General features: G+C 43.2%; 1 protein-coding gene across 1 annotated transcript in view; it reads right to left on the reverse strand.

The window, feature by feature from the left end:
• Positions 1–1,408, reverse strand: part of GNL2 (G protein nucleolar 2) — a 48,986-nt gene extending 47,578 nt beyond the window's left edge. Inside the window, exon 1 of the mRNA XM_075853256.1 lies at positions 1,219–1,408. Coding sequence (XP_075709371.1) covers positions 1,219–1,282 — 64 coding nt within the window. The 5' untranslated portion in view covers positions 1,283–1,408. The remainder of the gene's footprint in view (positions 1–1,218) is intronic.
• Positions 1,409–14,448: the final 13,040 nt, after the last annotated feature.

A 14,448-nucleotide genomic window follows, 5' to 3' on the forward strand; every position in this document is an offset into this window, starting at 1 on the left:
AAGTGCTTCCGTGTGCTGCGCGTGTTTTTCACGCACCCATTGACTTCAATGGGTGCGTGATGCGCGAGAAACGCACAAATATAGGACATGTTGTGAGTTTTACGCAGCGGACACAGACTGTCTACGCGGCCCCATAGACTAATATAGGTCCGTGCGAGGCGCGTGAAAATCACACGCGCTGCACGGACGTATATAACGTTCATGTAAATAAGCCCTTATAACGACAGATTTCCTTTAAAAAAAATTAACAACCTGGTTAGACCCCAAGATCAGATCAATGAATTCTAGAATGTTCTAACAATATATGTAAAATGTATGTTCAGACATGAAGGATTTTTTTTTTCCCCAGAAGGATTTTACAGATGGTTAACACATTATATACGGTTTTATTAAAGTTTGTAGCCTGTGCTTAATTTAGACACAAATGACTGTTGAAAATGGCGCCCGCTTCCATTCTGCTGAAAAATGGCGTAGAACAAATATTCCCTGCGAGAGAAAAAGGAGGAATATTCCCCCTGCAGCGACAGGCAGCAATTTCTACCAACATCACATCAACAAGGGGTTCTGGCCCATGGACCCCAGCGATAAGCTTCATTTTGGAAGGAAAGGGGTTGAATTTCAATACTAGGAGGTTCTACACAAGGGCGAGTAAGAGAGGACAAACCAATTGGCCTCTTCCCCCTGCCCCATGGTGGACCTTCCCACAGCTCCAACAAGAATAGTAGAAAAGAGAAGGGAACAAGCCCACTGATCACACTAGATGTAATGATGAGCATTCTCCAGGAGGGGGCGCCCTTACACTCGGACACAAACTTCTAAATACATCCCTGGTAGTAAAGTTTTATATAAATATGAATGAAAATAAATAAATAGAAAATTAGTAGGCTGAACTTCCGAACTAAACCATGGCTGGGGGTGGAGCGGAGTGTATCCATATGGACAAGCACATATAAACAAACACCCTGACGGGATAGAACAGAATATATATATATATATATATATATATATATATATATATATATATATATATATATATATGTGTGTGTGTGTGTGTGTGTGTGTGTGTATGTATGAAGGGGGATGGGCATTGTAATGTAAAACTACAGAACCCCTATCAAAGTTTCTGCCTATAAGTCCTCCACATGAGCAGGACACAGTGTGACGCTCTGTCCCCACTTCCGCCCTATCTCAGCGCATGGAAAACCGAGGGTTACACACCTGGGTTAGAGCTGGACGTGGACGGGTTAATGGTGTTCCGTCCCTTGAACTGTGGCTTCACCATCTTGGCGGCTTGTCCGGGTCCAGAAGACCTACGTTAGGCAGTAAAGTGAGGGCAGATCAGGGGAAGCAGCCTTAGCTGGAAACAGGCCGCTGTAAAGAGATCGAGGGGGCCGCAAGGCATGAAGGGTAACGTCAGCTGAAGACGCACGTGTTTCACTGAAGGATTCGGCCGCCATGTTTGATTTGGGCAGTTTGCCCTTCTATCTAACCTACAGTTTTATATAGGTCTATTAGTTGCAGTGTTCTCCAGTTTGTTTAAATGTCTGATTCAGAACTTCAATCGAATGATTATTCGGGGTTATAAGGACACCAGCACAGTCCACTTATGTTTCCTAATCTCTGGTCACACTAGGGAGACTTATCAAAAGAAGTGTAAAGGAAAAGTAAAGTAGTTGCCCATAGCAACCTATCAGATTCCATTTCAGAGGCAGTGTGTAAAATGAAAGCTGAAATCTGGTTGCTGTGGCTACTACGTTACTTTTCCTTTGCACTACTTATGATAAATATCCCTCAGAGTCTTTCTGTAAAGTTATTTTCTAGCTGCTGAGAACGATTTCTAGGTTGTTCCGTTTACAGCAGTGTATCTAGATAACAGCACTTTACATCTATTGGCTGAAGAAACCTGATACTGTAACAATTTGGGTGAAGAAACCTGATACTGTGACAAATTGGGTGAAGAAACCTGATACTGTGACAAATTGGGTGAAGAAACCTGATACTGTGACAAATTGGGTGAAGAAACCTGATACTGTCACAAATTGGGTGAAGAAACCTGATACTGTGACAAATTGGGTGAAGAAACCTGATACTGTCACAAATTGGGTGAAGAAACCTGATACTGTGACAAATTGGGTGAAGAAACCTGATACTGTGACAAATTGGGTGAAGAAACCTGATACTGTGACAAATTGGGTGAAGAAACCTGATACTGTGACAAATTGGGTGAAGAAACCTGATACTGTGTCAATTTTGGTGAAGAAACCTGATACTGTAACAAATAAAAATACAGTGGAAGTCCTTTATATGCCCTCCAACTTTATGAAATGAAAAATTGTTACCCCACCGTCTCACCTGTCTTGTTTGAGTGCCTCCATTATGGAGGTTTCACCGTGTTTTTACGGAAAAAAATAATTTTGTGGTGTTTTTCTGTCATTTTCTTGCAGTTTCCTTGGGCCAAAAACACTGCCGCCAGATGTTAGCTGAGAGTCTATTGTGGAATATAAAAGTCACTACAAACAATGCTTTTTTGATTGTAGGGTTTTCTGGCCTTTTGGTGAGTTATTTAGGTCAGCAGCTTTTTTTTATAAAACGCAGAATTCTCTAGGCATGTCGTTTTTTCTGGTGTTTTCTTATTGGCTCCTCTATAGGCCACATTGTCATATAGCACCACTCCCAAGGAACGAAACAAATTTAAAGCAGTATTTCCATCTGAGACACTTATTGTATATCGACAGTATATGCCATAAATGTCTGATAGGTGCGGGTTCAACAACTTTTTCACACAACGGGAGAATGGCTTATTGGAGAGGAAGAAACTGTACAAACGTGTGTCTCTCCCCATGGTTTAGGGTGCATTTACACGTGACGGTTTTGTGTCTCTTTTGCCACAATTTTGCCGTAAACAAAGCAAAAAAAAATACCATAAAACTAGCACATGTAAATACACCCTAACTGTTTGTGGTTTTGGGGTCTGAGATAGGGTTGCCACCTTTTCAATATAAAAATACTGGCCGTGGTTACTGTGTATTTACACGTATTTTGTGCAAATCACAACAAAAAAACACTACAATACGGCACATGTAAATAAACCCCCACATGGGTAAAGCGTGGGTGTAGTTTAGGGGATGTGACTTCACATGCAGTGTGATCTGTTTCTTAGGTCTAGGAGCCTCATATAGACTACGACTCCCTGTAACTCAGCCACTATCCTCCTCCAACCTCCGCTCTCGACTCTCAGGTCTGAGCAGGCAGTGTGTAAATGTCTAGCTCCTGAGTGTGAGTGTCTCTGGCTCAATTCTGCCACGACCTAGACCTGAAACTGATGACGTTCCTAGGGCCGGGCAGGCCTGGCACATTAGGACCTATCTAATCCAAATAGGAAGTAGTTTTAGCTGACAAAATAACACTAAATAAAAGCAGAGAAAAAATATTAGGAAATGTTAATCTAATATTTTTTTTAATGTTTCTATTGAATGTATTAGGAATAAAAGACCTCCACCAATCACTAGAGTGGAGGACCCATTCTAGCTGTCGGTGGAGGTTCCAGCGGTCATAAACTCACTGTTCTCACTGTTCTAACACTGTTCTATTCTGGATAGGGTTGGGAGGGCCTGACATGTCTCATTTTGCAATGTAAACATTTTCAACCTGCATCGGCCTCCCAGTTTTAACAACGCTTGATGTCTATGCTCGTCATAAGCGGCTGGAAGCTGGCACATTATGACAAGCATAGATGTCATGCTGGTCGCGCAGGAATAGCAAGTGTGCCATGAGTTCAGGAGCGGGGCAACGGCTGTAATACACAGCTGCAGACCTGCTTTAACGGTGTAAATCAGAGAAACCCTTTGAATGCCGTGTTTAAAGCTGATAGTGGCCAGAGCCACACCGTCCATGAGGCGAGATGAGCTTCTCGCGTCAGGTGGCGGCTTGCTGCCTCTCTGAGGTGGCAGCGGCCCAACTGAAACCAGCCGCCGCAAACCCCTCCTGAACTAATTGTGATGACATCATCGTGCCACTTGCGTTGTTCAGCCCCAGCAGACCTGTTCAGACACAGGACGGCATGGGGACAGGATCAAGGTGAGTATGTCAAGTTTGTGTGTTTTTTTCACTTAAAAGTGTGAGTGGCATTAGCTACAGGGGGAGCTATATGTGGGGCACAATCTACAGGGGAGGCTATATGTGGGACACTACAGGGGGGGCTATATGTAGGGCACTATCTACAGGGGACTATATGTGGGGCACTATCTACTGGGGGTATATGTGGGGCACTATCTACAGGGGGCTCTATGGGGAGCACTATCTACAGGGGGCTCTATAAGGGCACTATCTACAGGGGGCTCTATGGGGGCACTATCTACAGGGAGCACTGTGTGTGTGGGACACAGTGTATGGTTCTATTATAATCAGGGACACAGTGTATGGTGCTATTATATTTAGAGGTGCAGTGTATGGCGCTTTTATATTTAGGGGCATTGTGTGGGGCACCATGAGAATTTTATCTTCACTTATAGGTGCAGAAATGTTTGAAAAGTGAGAAGCTGAAGAAATCTCAGTGGCAAACTGCAGAAATGGGCTGTGGCCGGGAGAAGTCATCATATAGGTCTGAACCGGATGAGAAGAAATGAGAAAAAGAACAACTAGAATCTAGAAAGACGTCACCGGTGAGTCACTTAATGTAAATTTTTATTCGGCCTCTAATCAGCACTGTAGTCAATGTATGATCTGCAGTGAGATGATGAGTGGTATGATTTTTTTTTGTGAAACAACAAATCCCAGCATATCTTTACCATTGTTCGGCTCATGCTGGGTGCTATAGTTTTACGCCGTACAAACCTATACGGCAAGGGTTACACTAAATTGAGCTGTATTTGTGCTGGTGTTGTATTTATGTGCTGAGCTTGGTTCTGGAGCTGTATATATGTACTGAGCTTGGTTCTGGGACTATATATGTACTAAGTTTGGTTCTTCAGCTGTATAAATTATATGTACTGAGCTTTGTTCTGGTGCTGTATTGATGTACTAACTTTTGTTCTGGTATTGTATATATGTACTGAGTTTTGTTCTGGTGCTGTATATATGTACTGAGCTTGGTTCTAGTGCTGTATATATGTAATGAGCTTTATTGTGGTGCTGTATATATGTACTGAGCTTTGTTCTAGGGCTGTATATATGTACTGAGCTTGGTTCTGGTGCTGTTTATATGTATGAGCTTGGTTCTGGTGCTGTATATATGTTCTGAGCTTTGTTCTCTGCTGTATATATGTAATGAGCTTTGTTCTGGTGCTGTATTTAAGTACTGAGTTTGGTTCTTGTGTTGTATTTATGTACTGAGCTTTGTTCTGGTGGTGTATGTCACGATCACAGGGTATGTGGACCCACTAGGCCGCTCCGTCGTAGCGGAGAGGCAGCTGACCAGGTCTCAGTCTATACAAAAGTCTACAGCAGTTCGTAACACTCGGGTACCTGAACTAGTCCAGACAGTGGCTGTGGCTTCAGCACGGATGGAGGTCGGTGCAGCAGGTTGCGCCAGACGTGGCGGGCAGTACAAGATGTGACAGAAGACACTTGGATGTGGCAGAAGACACTGGACGCGGCAGAAGACACTGGACGTTGCAAACAACAGCAGGTGCAGTAGGACACGACTCCAACACTAGTAGGCATAGGAACAAGGACACTGCACGGGATACAGGAACAGGTAACAGGGCACGGCTTAGAACTGGAACGGGAAACACTGAGGGACCATTTGCAAGGCAGACTTGGGATAAACTAACAACACTGAGGCAAGGATCATAAGGGCTGGGGCCTTCTTATAGACCAGGAAATCATGTGGGTTGATGATGATGATATTCAGGTGCGCTCGCTGGCCGTTTAAGAGCGGGCACGTGTGCGCGCGCACACTACGGGACACAGCGGACCAGAGCGGAAGTGAGCGCTGGCGTCTCCTAGGAAGGAGATGGGGACCAGCGCTCACAGATCCATGGCTGCGGGTGTCGGGAGGTGAGTGAACCTGACGGCCCGCGGTCATGGACGCTACACTGTATATATGTATGAGCTTGGCACTGCTGCTGTATATATGTACTGAGCTTGGGTCTGGTGTATATATATAATGAGCTGTGTTTTGGTGCTGTATATATGTGTTGAGCTTTGTTCTGGTGCTGCATATATGTACTGAGCTTGGTTCTGGTTTTATATTTATGTACTGAGCTTTGTTCTGGTGCTGTATATATGTATTGAGCTTGGTTCTGGTGCTGTATATATGTATTAAGCTATGTTTTGGTGCTGTATATATCTATGAGCTTTGTTCTGGTGCTATATATATATATATATATATATATATATATGTACTGAGCTTGGGTCTGGTATTGTATATACTAGTCCTTCTCAATGAATTAGAATATCATCAAAAAGTTAATTTATTTCAGTAATTCAATTCAAAAAGTGAAACACAGAGTGATCTATTTCCAGCATTTTTTTTTCTTTTAATGTTGAAGATTATGGCTAACAGTTAATGAAAATTTTGTGTATCAGAAAATTAGAAAATGATATAAGCCCAATTTAAAAAAATCCTTTTGATTGAATTACTGCATCAATGTGGCGTGGCATGGAGGCGATCAGCCTGTGGCACTGCTGAAATATTATGGAAGCCCTGGTTGCTTTGATAGTGGCCTTCAGCTTGTCTGGATTGTTGGGTCTGGTGTCTCTCATCTTCCTCATAGATTCTCTATGGGGTTTAGGTCAGGGGAGTTTGCTGGCCAATCAAGCACAGTGATACTGTGGTTATTAAACCAGGTATTGGTACTTTTGGCAGTGTGGGCATGTGCCAAGTCTTGCTGGAAAAATTAAATCAGCATACGATATGCTTCCCGGTTGCCATAGCAACCAGCAGCACCCCACATTTTTTCACGGGGGGGCAACGATGGCAACAGCGGCATTTAAGGGGTTAAGCGGTGGCGAACGGAGATAACTGTGATCGCCGTTGCAGTGGGATGTTGGCTGTACATTACAGCCGACACCCGCTGAAGATGAAGCGCGCACATCTCCTGTGCCTGCTTCATCCTCAGGGCGTTACTGTACGTCCATTTGCAGGAACGCACCGCTAAATAGGACGTACAGTAACACCTATTTGTAGGAAGGCGTTAAAAGGGGGTCCTCCACTGAACACCAGAATCATGGGGTGAAGACAGAAGTATTGCCTCTCACATAGTTGCCAGAATTTGAATTTTTTTCCAGGGACAGTTAGGGTGTGGCTTCTTTGGTGGGTGTGTCTTATGGGGTATGACTTATCTGATGGGTGTGGCTATTTTTTACAAATAAACAAAGATTTCTGCACTAGTTTGGCTGGCAACTATTATGGGGGCCAGCATATCTCTCTGGTTATCTGGTTGTATACAGGCAGGTGATGTCTCACTTTATCGCCAGGGCTAGGCGATATGTGCTGACCACTTCTGGTAGCAGAAGCAACTACTGTATGCTCCCAGGCCCATTCACTTAAAAAAATTAAGAAGGGTCTGCAGTGCCCCATGTTCGAAATGCTGAAAATTGGAACAGGAAGTGCTGGAGGCACCCAGGAACATCTCTATGCGGGTGACAACACCAGCTCTATATAAGGATCAGTTCACACAGAACTAGGCTTTTAAGTGCTGATACCCATGGGTAGCATTCATTGTTTCTAAGCAGCAACCCAACCATATTCATTCTGGTGCTTAGCAGACATTGTAGCTCAAAGATTTTTTTTATTGGAAAGTCTTGGTTTTTGCTTGGGGTGCAATGGTTTTCCCCATTCATTCAAGTATTTGGGAGAAAATGCAAGGATAGAGAATGTTACTTTTTCTTTTTTTAAATGCAGCATGTCCGTAAAACCACATGTTTTTTTTTCCCAAAAGGTGTGAACATTTTTTGAAACTAGTTTTGCCTTATTTGCTTCATAAGTTGCAGTTCTATAACTACCCAGCAGATGTCAGTGTTTCTACAATTCCTTTTAATGGATCCTAGGTACTACTAGTCCTTCTCAATGAATTAGAATATCATCAAAAAGTTTATTTATTTCAGTAATTCAATTAAAAAAGTGAAACTCATATATTCTATAGATTTATTACACACAGAGTGATCTATTTCCAGCATTTTTTTCTTTTAATGTTGATGATATGGCTAATGAAAACCCAAAATTTTGTCTCTCAGAAAATTAGAATATTATATAAGCCCAATTAAAAAAATTATTTTTAAAACCAAAATGTTGGCCTACAGAATAGTATTTACAGTATATGCACTCAATACTTAGTCGGGGCTCCTTTTGCATGAATTACTGCATCAATGCGGCGTGGCATGGAGGCGATCAGCCTGTGGCGCTGCTAAGGTATTATGGAAGCCCAGGTTGCTTTGATAGCGGCCTTCAGCTCGTCTGCTTTGTTGGGTCTGGTGTCTCTCATCTTCCGCTTGATAATACCCTATAGATTCTCTATGGGGTTTAGGTCAGGTGAGTTTGCTGGCCAATCAAGCACAGGGATACTGTGGCTATTAAACCAGGTATTGGTGCTGTTGGCAGTGTTCCTGGTAGACGGCTGTGTTGACTCTGGACTTGATATAACACAGTGGACCAACACTGTTGCTCAGAGGTCTGCACTGCTCTACTGTTCTTATTAGGGTGGGCGTGCAAGCTCATTCCTGGCCTTAAAGAAACGGCATGCGCACCTGTAAAAAGCTCCTTATCCAATCCCAACGCACTCTAGATTATAAAAAGTTCTCTGCCCTCATCCTCCTTACCTGAGTGTTGTGTCTGCCCATGTTCATCATCGCTGTCTGCCTCAGGTTCATCCTGTTATTCTCCACTACCACTGTCTCTCACTGGACTACCTCAATATGCTAATAACTCGTATGTTTTTAGCAAGAAGGAGGCAGAGGTCCTTCCTCCTCATCGTCCCTACGACTGTCCTATTGAGTTGCTCCCTGAAGCTTCACCTTCTCGTGGACGGGTTTATCTTCTCTCCTTACCTGAAACCCAGGCCATGTTGGAGTATGTCAAGGAGAACCTGGAGAGGGGGTTCATTGCGGTTAAGGGGTAACAGCTTATAAACTAAACTTGAGGAGTGCGTATTTGAAAGAAAGTTTTTGCCCTTCCTGGGCTATAGTATCTCTAATCATCATCTACAAATGGATCCGGAGAAAGTGAAGTCCGTCTTGGAGTGGCCACGTCCTCAACATCACAGAGCCATACAGAGATTTCTGGGATTTGCAAATCTTTATTGTCAGTTCATCCCAAATTTCTCATCACTTACTGCTCACATCCCAAATGTTAAGAAGAAGGGAGTGAACGCTAAGGAGTGAACGCTGAGGCAGAGTCGGCATTCTCCAACCTCAAGAGCGCCTTCACCTCTGCTTCTGTTCTTTATCATCTGATGTGACATGACAGTTTCATTGGAGGTTGATGCCTCTTCCATTAATACTGGAGCATTGCTGTTTCAAAGGAATTCCAAGGGTAGGGCTGGGTTCACACGACCTATTTTCAGACGTAAACGAGGCGTATTATGCCTCGTTTTACGTCTGAAAATACGGCTCCAATACGTCGGCAAACATCTGCCCATTCATTTGAATGGTTTTGCCGACGTACTGTGCCGACGACCTGTCATTTACGTGTCGTCGTTTGACAGCTGTCAAACGACGACGCGTAAAATGACTGCCTCGTCAAAGAAGTGCAGGGCACTTCTTTGAAACGTAATTTGAGCCGTTTTTCATTGAATTCAATGAAGAACAGCTCAAGATTACGGGTGTTAAAGACGCCTCGCAAAATGCGAGGAGGAGCATTTACGTCTGAAACGACGCAGCTGTTTTCTCCTGAAAACAGTCTGTAATTTCAGACGTAAAAGCCAGTTATTGTGTGCACATACCCTAAGGCAGTATCATGTGGATTTTTCTCCAAACTCTTCTCTCCTGCAGAGCGCAACTATCCTATAGGGATCGAGAATTACTCACCGTCAAGTTGGCCTTAGAAGAATGGAGACACCTGCTGGAGTGGGCTGCTCATCCCATCATCATTCTCACAGATCACAAAAATCTTACATATCTACATTCTGCACAACTGCTGAACTCTCGTCAAGCCAGATGGTCACTGTTCTTCACCAGATTTAAATTCCTGCTTCATTTCCGTCCTGTGGACAAATATATTAAGGCCGACGTTCTGTCCCGGTCATTTGAGACTTCCAACTCTAAAGAGAGTCCTCAACATGTTATTAAACCTTCTAGGATTATTGCCGTTAACCCTCTGCAAATCGAGGACATTCCTCCTGGAAAGATTTTTGTCTGTCTTGCTGACAGGATAAGAATAGTCTGCAGGGGATATAATTCCAAACTGGCTGGTCACTCTGGTGTTCCTAAAACTCGTGACTTTATTGCTCGTGACTACTGGTGGCCCACGCTACAGAAAGATGTCTTGGACTAGTTTCTTCCTGTACGAACTGTGCCCAAAACAAGGCTACTCATTCTAAACCTGCTGGCCTGCTCCTACCTCTGCCAGTCCCTGATGCCCACTGGCAACACATCTCCATGGATTTTATTACCGCCCTGCCTCTTTCTTCTGGATGTACTACCCTCCGGGTTGTGGTGGACCGTTCCTCCAAGATAGCACATTTCGTTCCTTTATATTATGTCAGATCGTGGTGTACAATTCACGTCTAATTTCTGGAGAGCCGAATGTAGACTTTTAGATGTGTGGGTGATAAGCGGAAGAAAAGTCCAATTTCAGTCTAATGGCCAAGTTGAAAGGATGAACCAGGTACTTGAGAATTATCTACGTCATTTTATTTCACTTTAACATCACATTTCGATACAGCTTCTGCCATGGGCCGAATTCTCCTACAACAATCATACTAATGAAGCTACTGCTTCTTCTCCATTCTTCATTGTGTACAGTCAACATCCACGTGTTCCTCTTCCTATGCCAGCTATGTCTCGAGTGCCTGTAGCCAATTCTTCCTTCGGAGGTTTCTATTTGTTGCAAAGTTTCAAAAGGGCTGAGGAATCCTTCACATCTGGCAACAAACTAAGTCTCGCATGATCTCATGAAGAGATATGCAGATAGGAGAAGACAAATTCCTCCTCAGTTTTCTCCTGGAGTCAAGGTCTGGTTGTCTTCAAGAAACATTCGTCTGAAGATCCCTTCCCACAAATTCGCTCCCAGATTCCTCAGCCCTTTCGAAACTTTGCAACAAATAAACAAATAAACCCTGTTTACTATAAGCTTTGGCTACCTCCTACCCTCAAAATCCCCAACTCATTCCACGTGTCCCTCCTAAAGCCTGTGTTCCTCAACCAATTCAGCAAATCCCCGGGTTCTACAGTTGCTTCCTGCGGTTCTTCTGACATATTTGAAGTAAAAGAGATCCTGGATTACAAGAGGGTAGGAGGGAGGACCTTCTACCTGGTGGACTGGAAAGTGTTTGGTCCTGAGGAGAGGTGATGGGAGCCTGAAGAATATGTGGAAGCCCCAGCTCTCATAAGGATATTCCTTTCATGCTCTGGACCTAAGAAAAGGGGGCCTAAGGGAGGAGTACTATAATGGCCGCTGTAGCGGACCGCCGACATCACTTAACCGTCAGCGACCGCAGACCAATGAACTCCAGCTGGCATCTCCCTCCTTGGAGAAGCACTGCTCCATGTTTCTTATTAGGGTGTGCACGCACGCTCGTTCCCTGCCTTAAAGGGCCAGTGCGCGAACTTGTAAAAAGCTCCCTATCCAATACCAACGCACCCTGGATTATAAAAAGGATTCTGCCCTCATCCTCCTTGCCTGAGGGTTGTTGTGTCTGCCTATGTTCGTTATTGCAAATGGTCCCTTAGTTGTATCCTGTATCCTGTGTTTTCGTATCCTGTATTCCGTATCCAGTAATTGGATTTGTTCCAGTGCGAAGTCTAGTGTTGGAGTTGAGTTCATCATCTGTGCCAAGTGTTATCTGTGCCAAGTGTTATCTGTGCCAAGTGTCTGCTATGCCAAGTGTCTGCTATGCCAAGTGTGTCCCACGCCAAGTGTCTGCCAAATCTTCTATCCAGGTACTCTTGTCCTAAAGACTATCATTGACTGTTGTTTGGCCAGCTGCTACTCCGCTATGGCGCAGCGGCCTAGTGGGTCCATATACACCATAGTCGTGACAGACAACTTCTCAAAGTGATGTGCTCCTATTTTTTATAGAAAAAAACAACACAAAATGCAAGTGTATTGCTACCATTACTTCTAGTGTGAAAAGTGACTTTTTACTCACCTCACTTTTAATGCGTACTATAATTTGACATGAGATGTTGTACCACTCTCATCTGTGCTGATGGTGCTGCAAGTTTGTTGGAATTGTATTTCCTTCTTTATCCATGAAAAACAGGAGCCATCTGATAATCCCAGTGTTATAGAAAATATGGCAAAACGTTTAACTTTATTAGAAGTACTTTATAGATGAGTCCAGTTCTCTCCCTGTTGTCAAATTGTCTCACGTACTGTATCAAACCATGTATTGTCATCATAACACAGCCATTGTTCTTCTTACCATCATCTGGTACCTGCTCAATCATGTTTCATACTGTCATAAAACAAGCAATTTACAATAAATAGGATAGTAAAGAGAAAAATCTGCCTTGCTTGTATATAAAGAGGTAGAGTCTGTTGGAACGCAAAGGCCTTGACAAAGCGTGGGCACAAGCGAAACGGCGGTAGGCTATTGCTCCACATCCCATTGCTACTTTATGCTAATAAACAAGAGAAAATTGTACTGAATGGCGAGTGCGGTAAATTTTTCTAAGAATCCACGGAGCACCACCTGTTACTTATCAGTACAGCTGTGTCCTATTGGAGATCGTGCATGGTGCTGGGATTTGTGTTGCTCCGAGAGACAGAGCAGTGCTGGTCAGTTTCTTCCTCTTCGGTTATTATAAATAGGGTTCTGTAAAAACAAAAAATTAAAATGGGGCAGATTTACTATTCAAAATGCACCAGAATTGTGGTTAAAATTAAGCCAGAATTCTGCTGTACATGCTGTGCATTACATTTATTAAAAGATTTAGACACTTTTTTCTACATGCTCGACGAGAGGTGTGACTTAGCAGGAAAGAGCATGATCAATTTTAAGGGGTGTGGCTTAAAATGTGACATCATGTGTCAAAAATGCATCAACATTTTCTGCAGAAACTGGCGTAAACTAAGCCAATCAATAAATAGTATATGAAAAAAGAAGTGTCTAGCATGTTTTTGATAAATTTGGTGCATTTTCTGATTGTTTTGTCTAAGTTTACACTGTCTAAAACTTAGACAATATTAGTAACTCTACCTCATGTGTTTAAAGTTTATACCCAATAGCTGCTGCCCATGTAAGGAGCTTTGTATGTCCATTGACTCGTAATTTGTTTTTTAAAGCGGATCTGTCATATACGTATGTTGCCCTGCCTGAGGGCAGAATAAAAAAGTGATCTACACGCTGATTAGGGGAATTGTCGTTCTTTAGTAGAATTTCGTTGTATACTTTCTGCACGCCGGATACAATGCAGGGCTTGAGCCCAATGATATTTAGATATTTATTCTGTCCCCACCACCCCCTGTCCTCCGGCCGCTGATTGACAATTTTCTTCCTATTTAGAGTAGTACGTCGAAAAGTGTCATTCAGCAGCTTGAGGGCGGGGTTAGGCATTGACAGCATGAATATACTTGGACTCAAGCTCTGCATCGCATCCAGCGCACCGCAAGTATAACAAATAAATTCTCCTAAACTCAAGCACATTAAAGAGACTCTGTCACCACATTATAAGTGGCCTATCTCCTACATAAGGAGATCGGCGCTGTAATGTAGGTGACAGCAGTGCTTTTTATTTAGAAAAACGATCTATTTTTACCACTTTATGAGCGATTTTTAGCTTTATGCTAATTCGTTTCTTAATGCCCAAGTGGGCGTGTTTTTACTTTAGACCAAGTGAGCGTTGTACAGAGGAGTGTATGACGCTGACCAATCAGCGTCATACACTTCTCTCCATTCATTTACACTGCACTAGCAATATAGCTATATCGCTATCTGCAGCTACATACACAAACCCTAACATTACTACAGTGTCCTGACAATGAATATACATCACTACCAGCCAGGACGTTATGTGTATTCAGAATCCTGGCACGTCTGAAGCTTTTCTGTGAGATTTCCAGCAAGGCAAGCGTAATCTCGCGAGATTACGATGTAAACTGTCATTTAAAACGAGATTACGCTTGCTTTGCTGGAAATCTCACAGAAAAGATTCAGAAGTGTCAGGATTCTGAATACACATCACGTCCTGGCTGGAGGTAATGTATATTCATTGTCAGGACACTGCAGTAATGTTAGTGTGTGTGTATGTAGCTGCAGATAGCAATATAGATATATCGCTAGTGCAGTGTAAATGAATGGAGAGAAGTATATGACGCTGATTGGTCAGCGTCATACACTCCTCTGT

Source organism: Rhinoderma darwinii, chromosome 2, assembly GCF_050947455.1.
Source record: "Rhinoderma darwinii isolate aRhiDar2 chromosome 2, aRhiDar2.hap1, whole genome shotgun sequence".
In the NCBI taxonomy this organism is placed as follows: domain Eukaryota; kingdom Metazoa; phylum Chordata; class Amphibia; order Anura; family Rhinodermatidae; genus Rhinoderma; species Rhinoderma darwinii.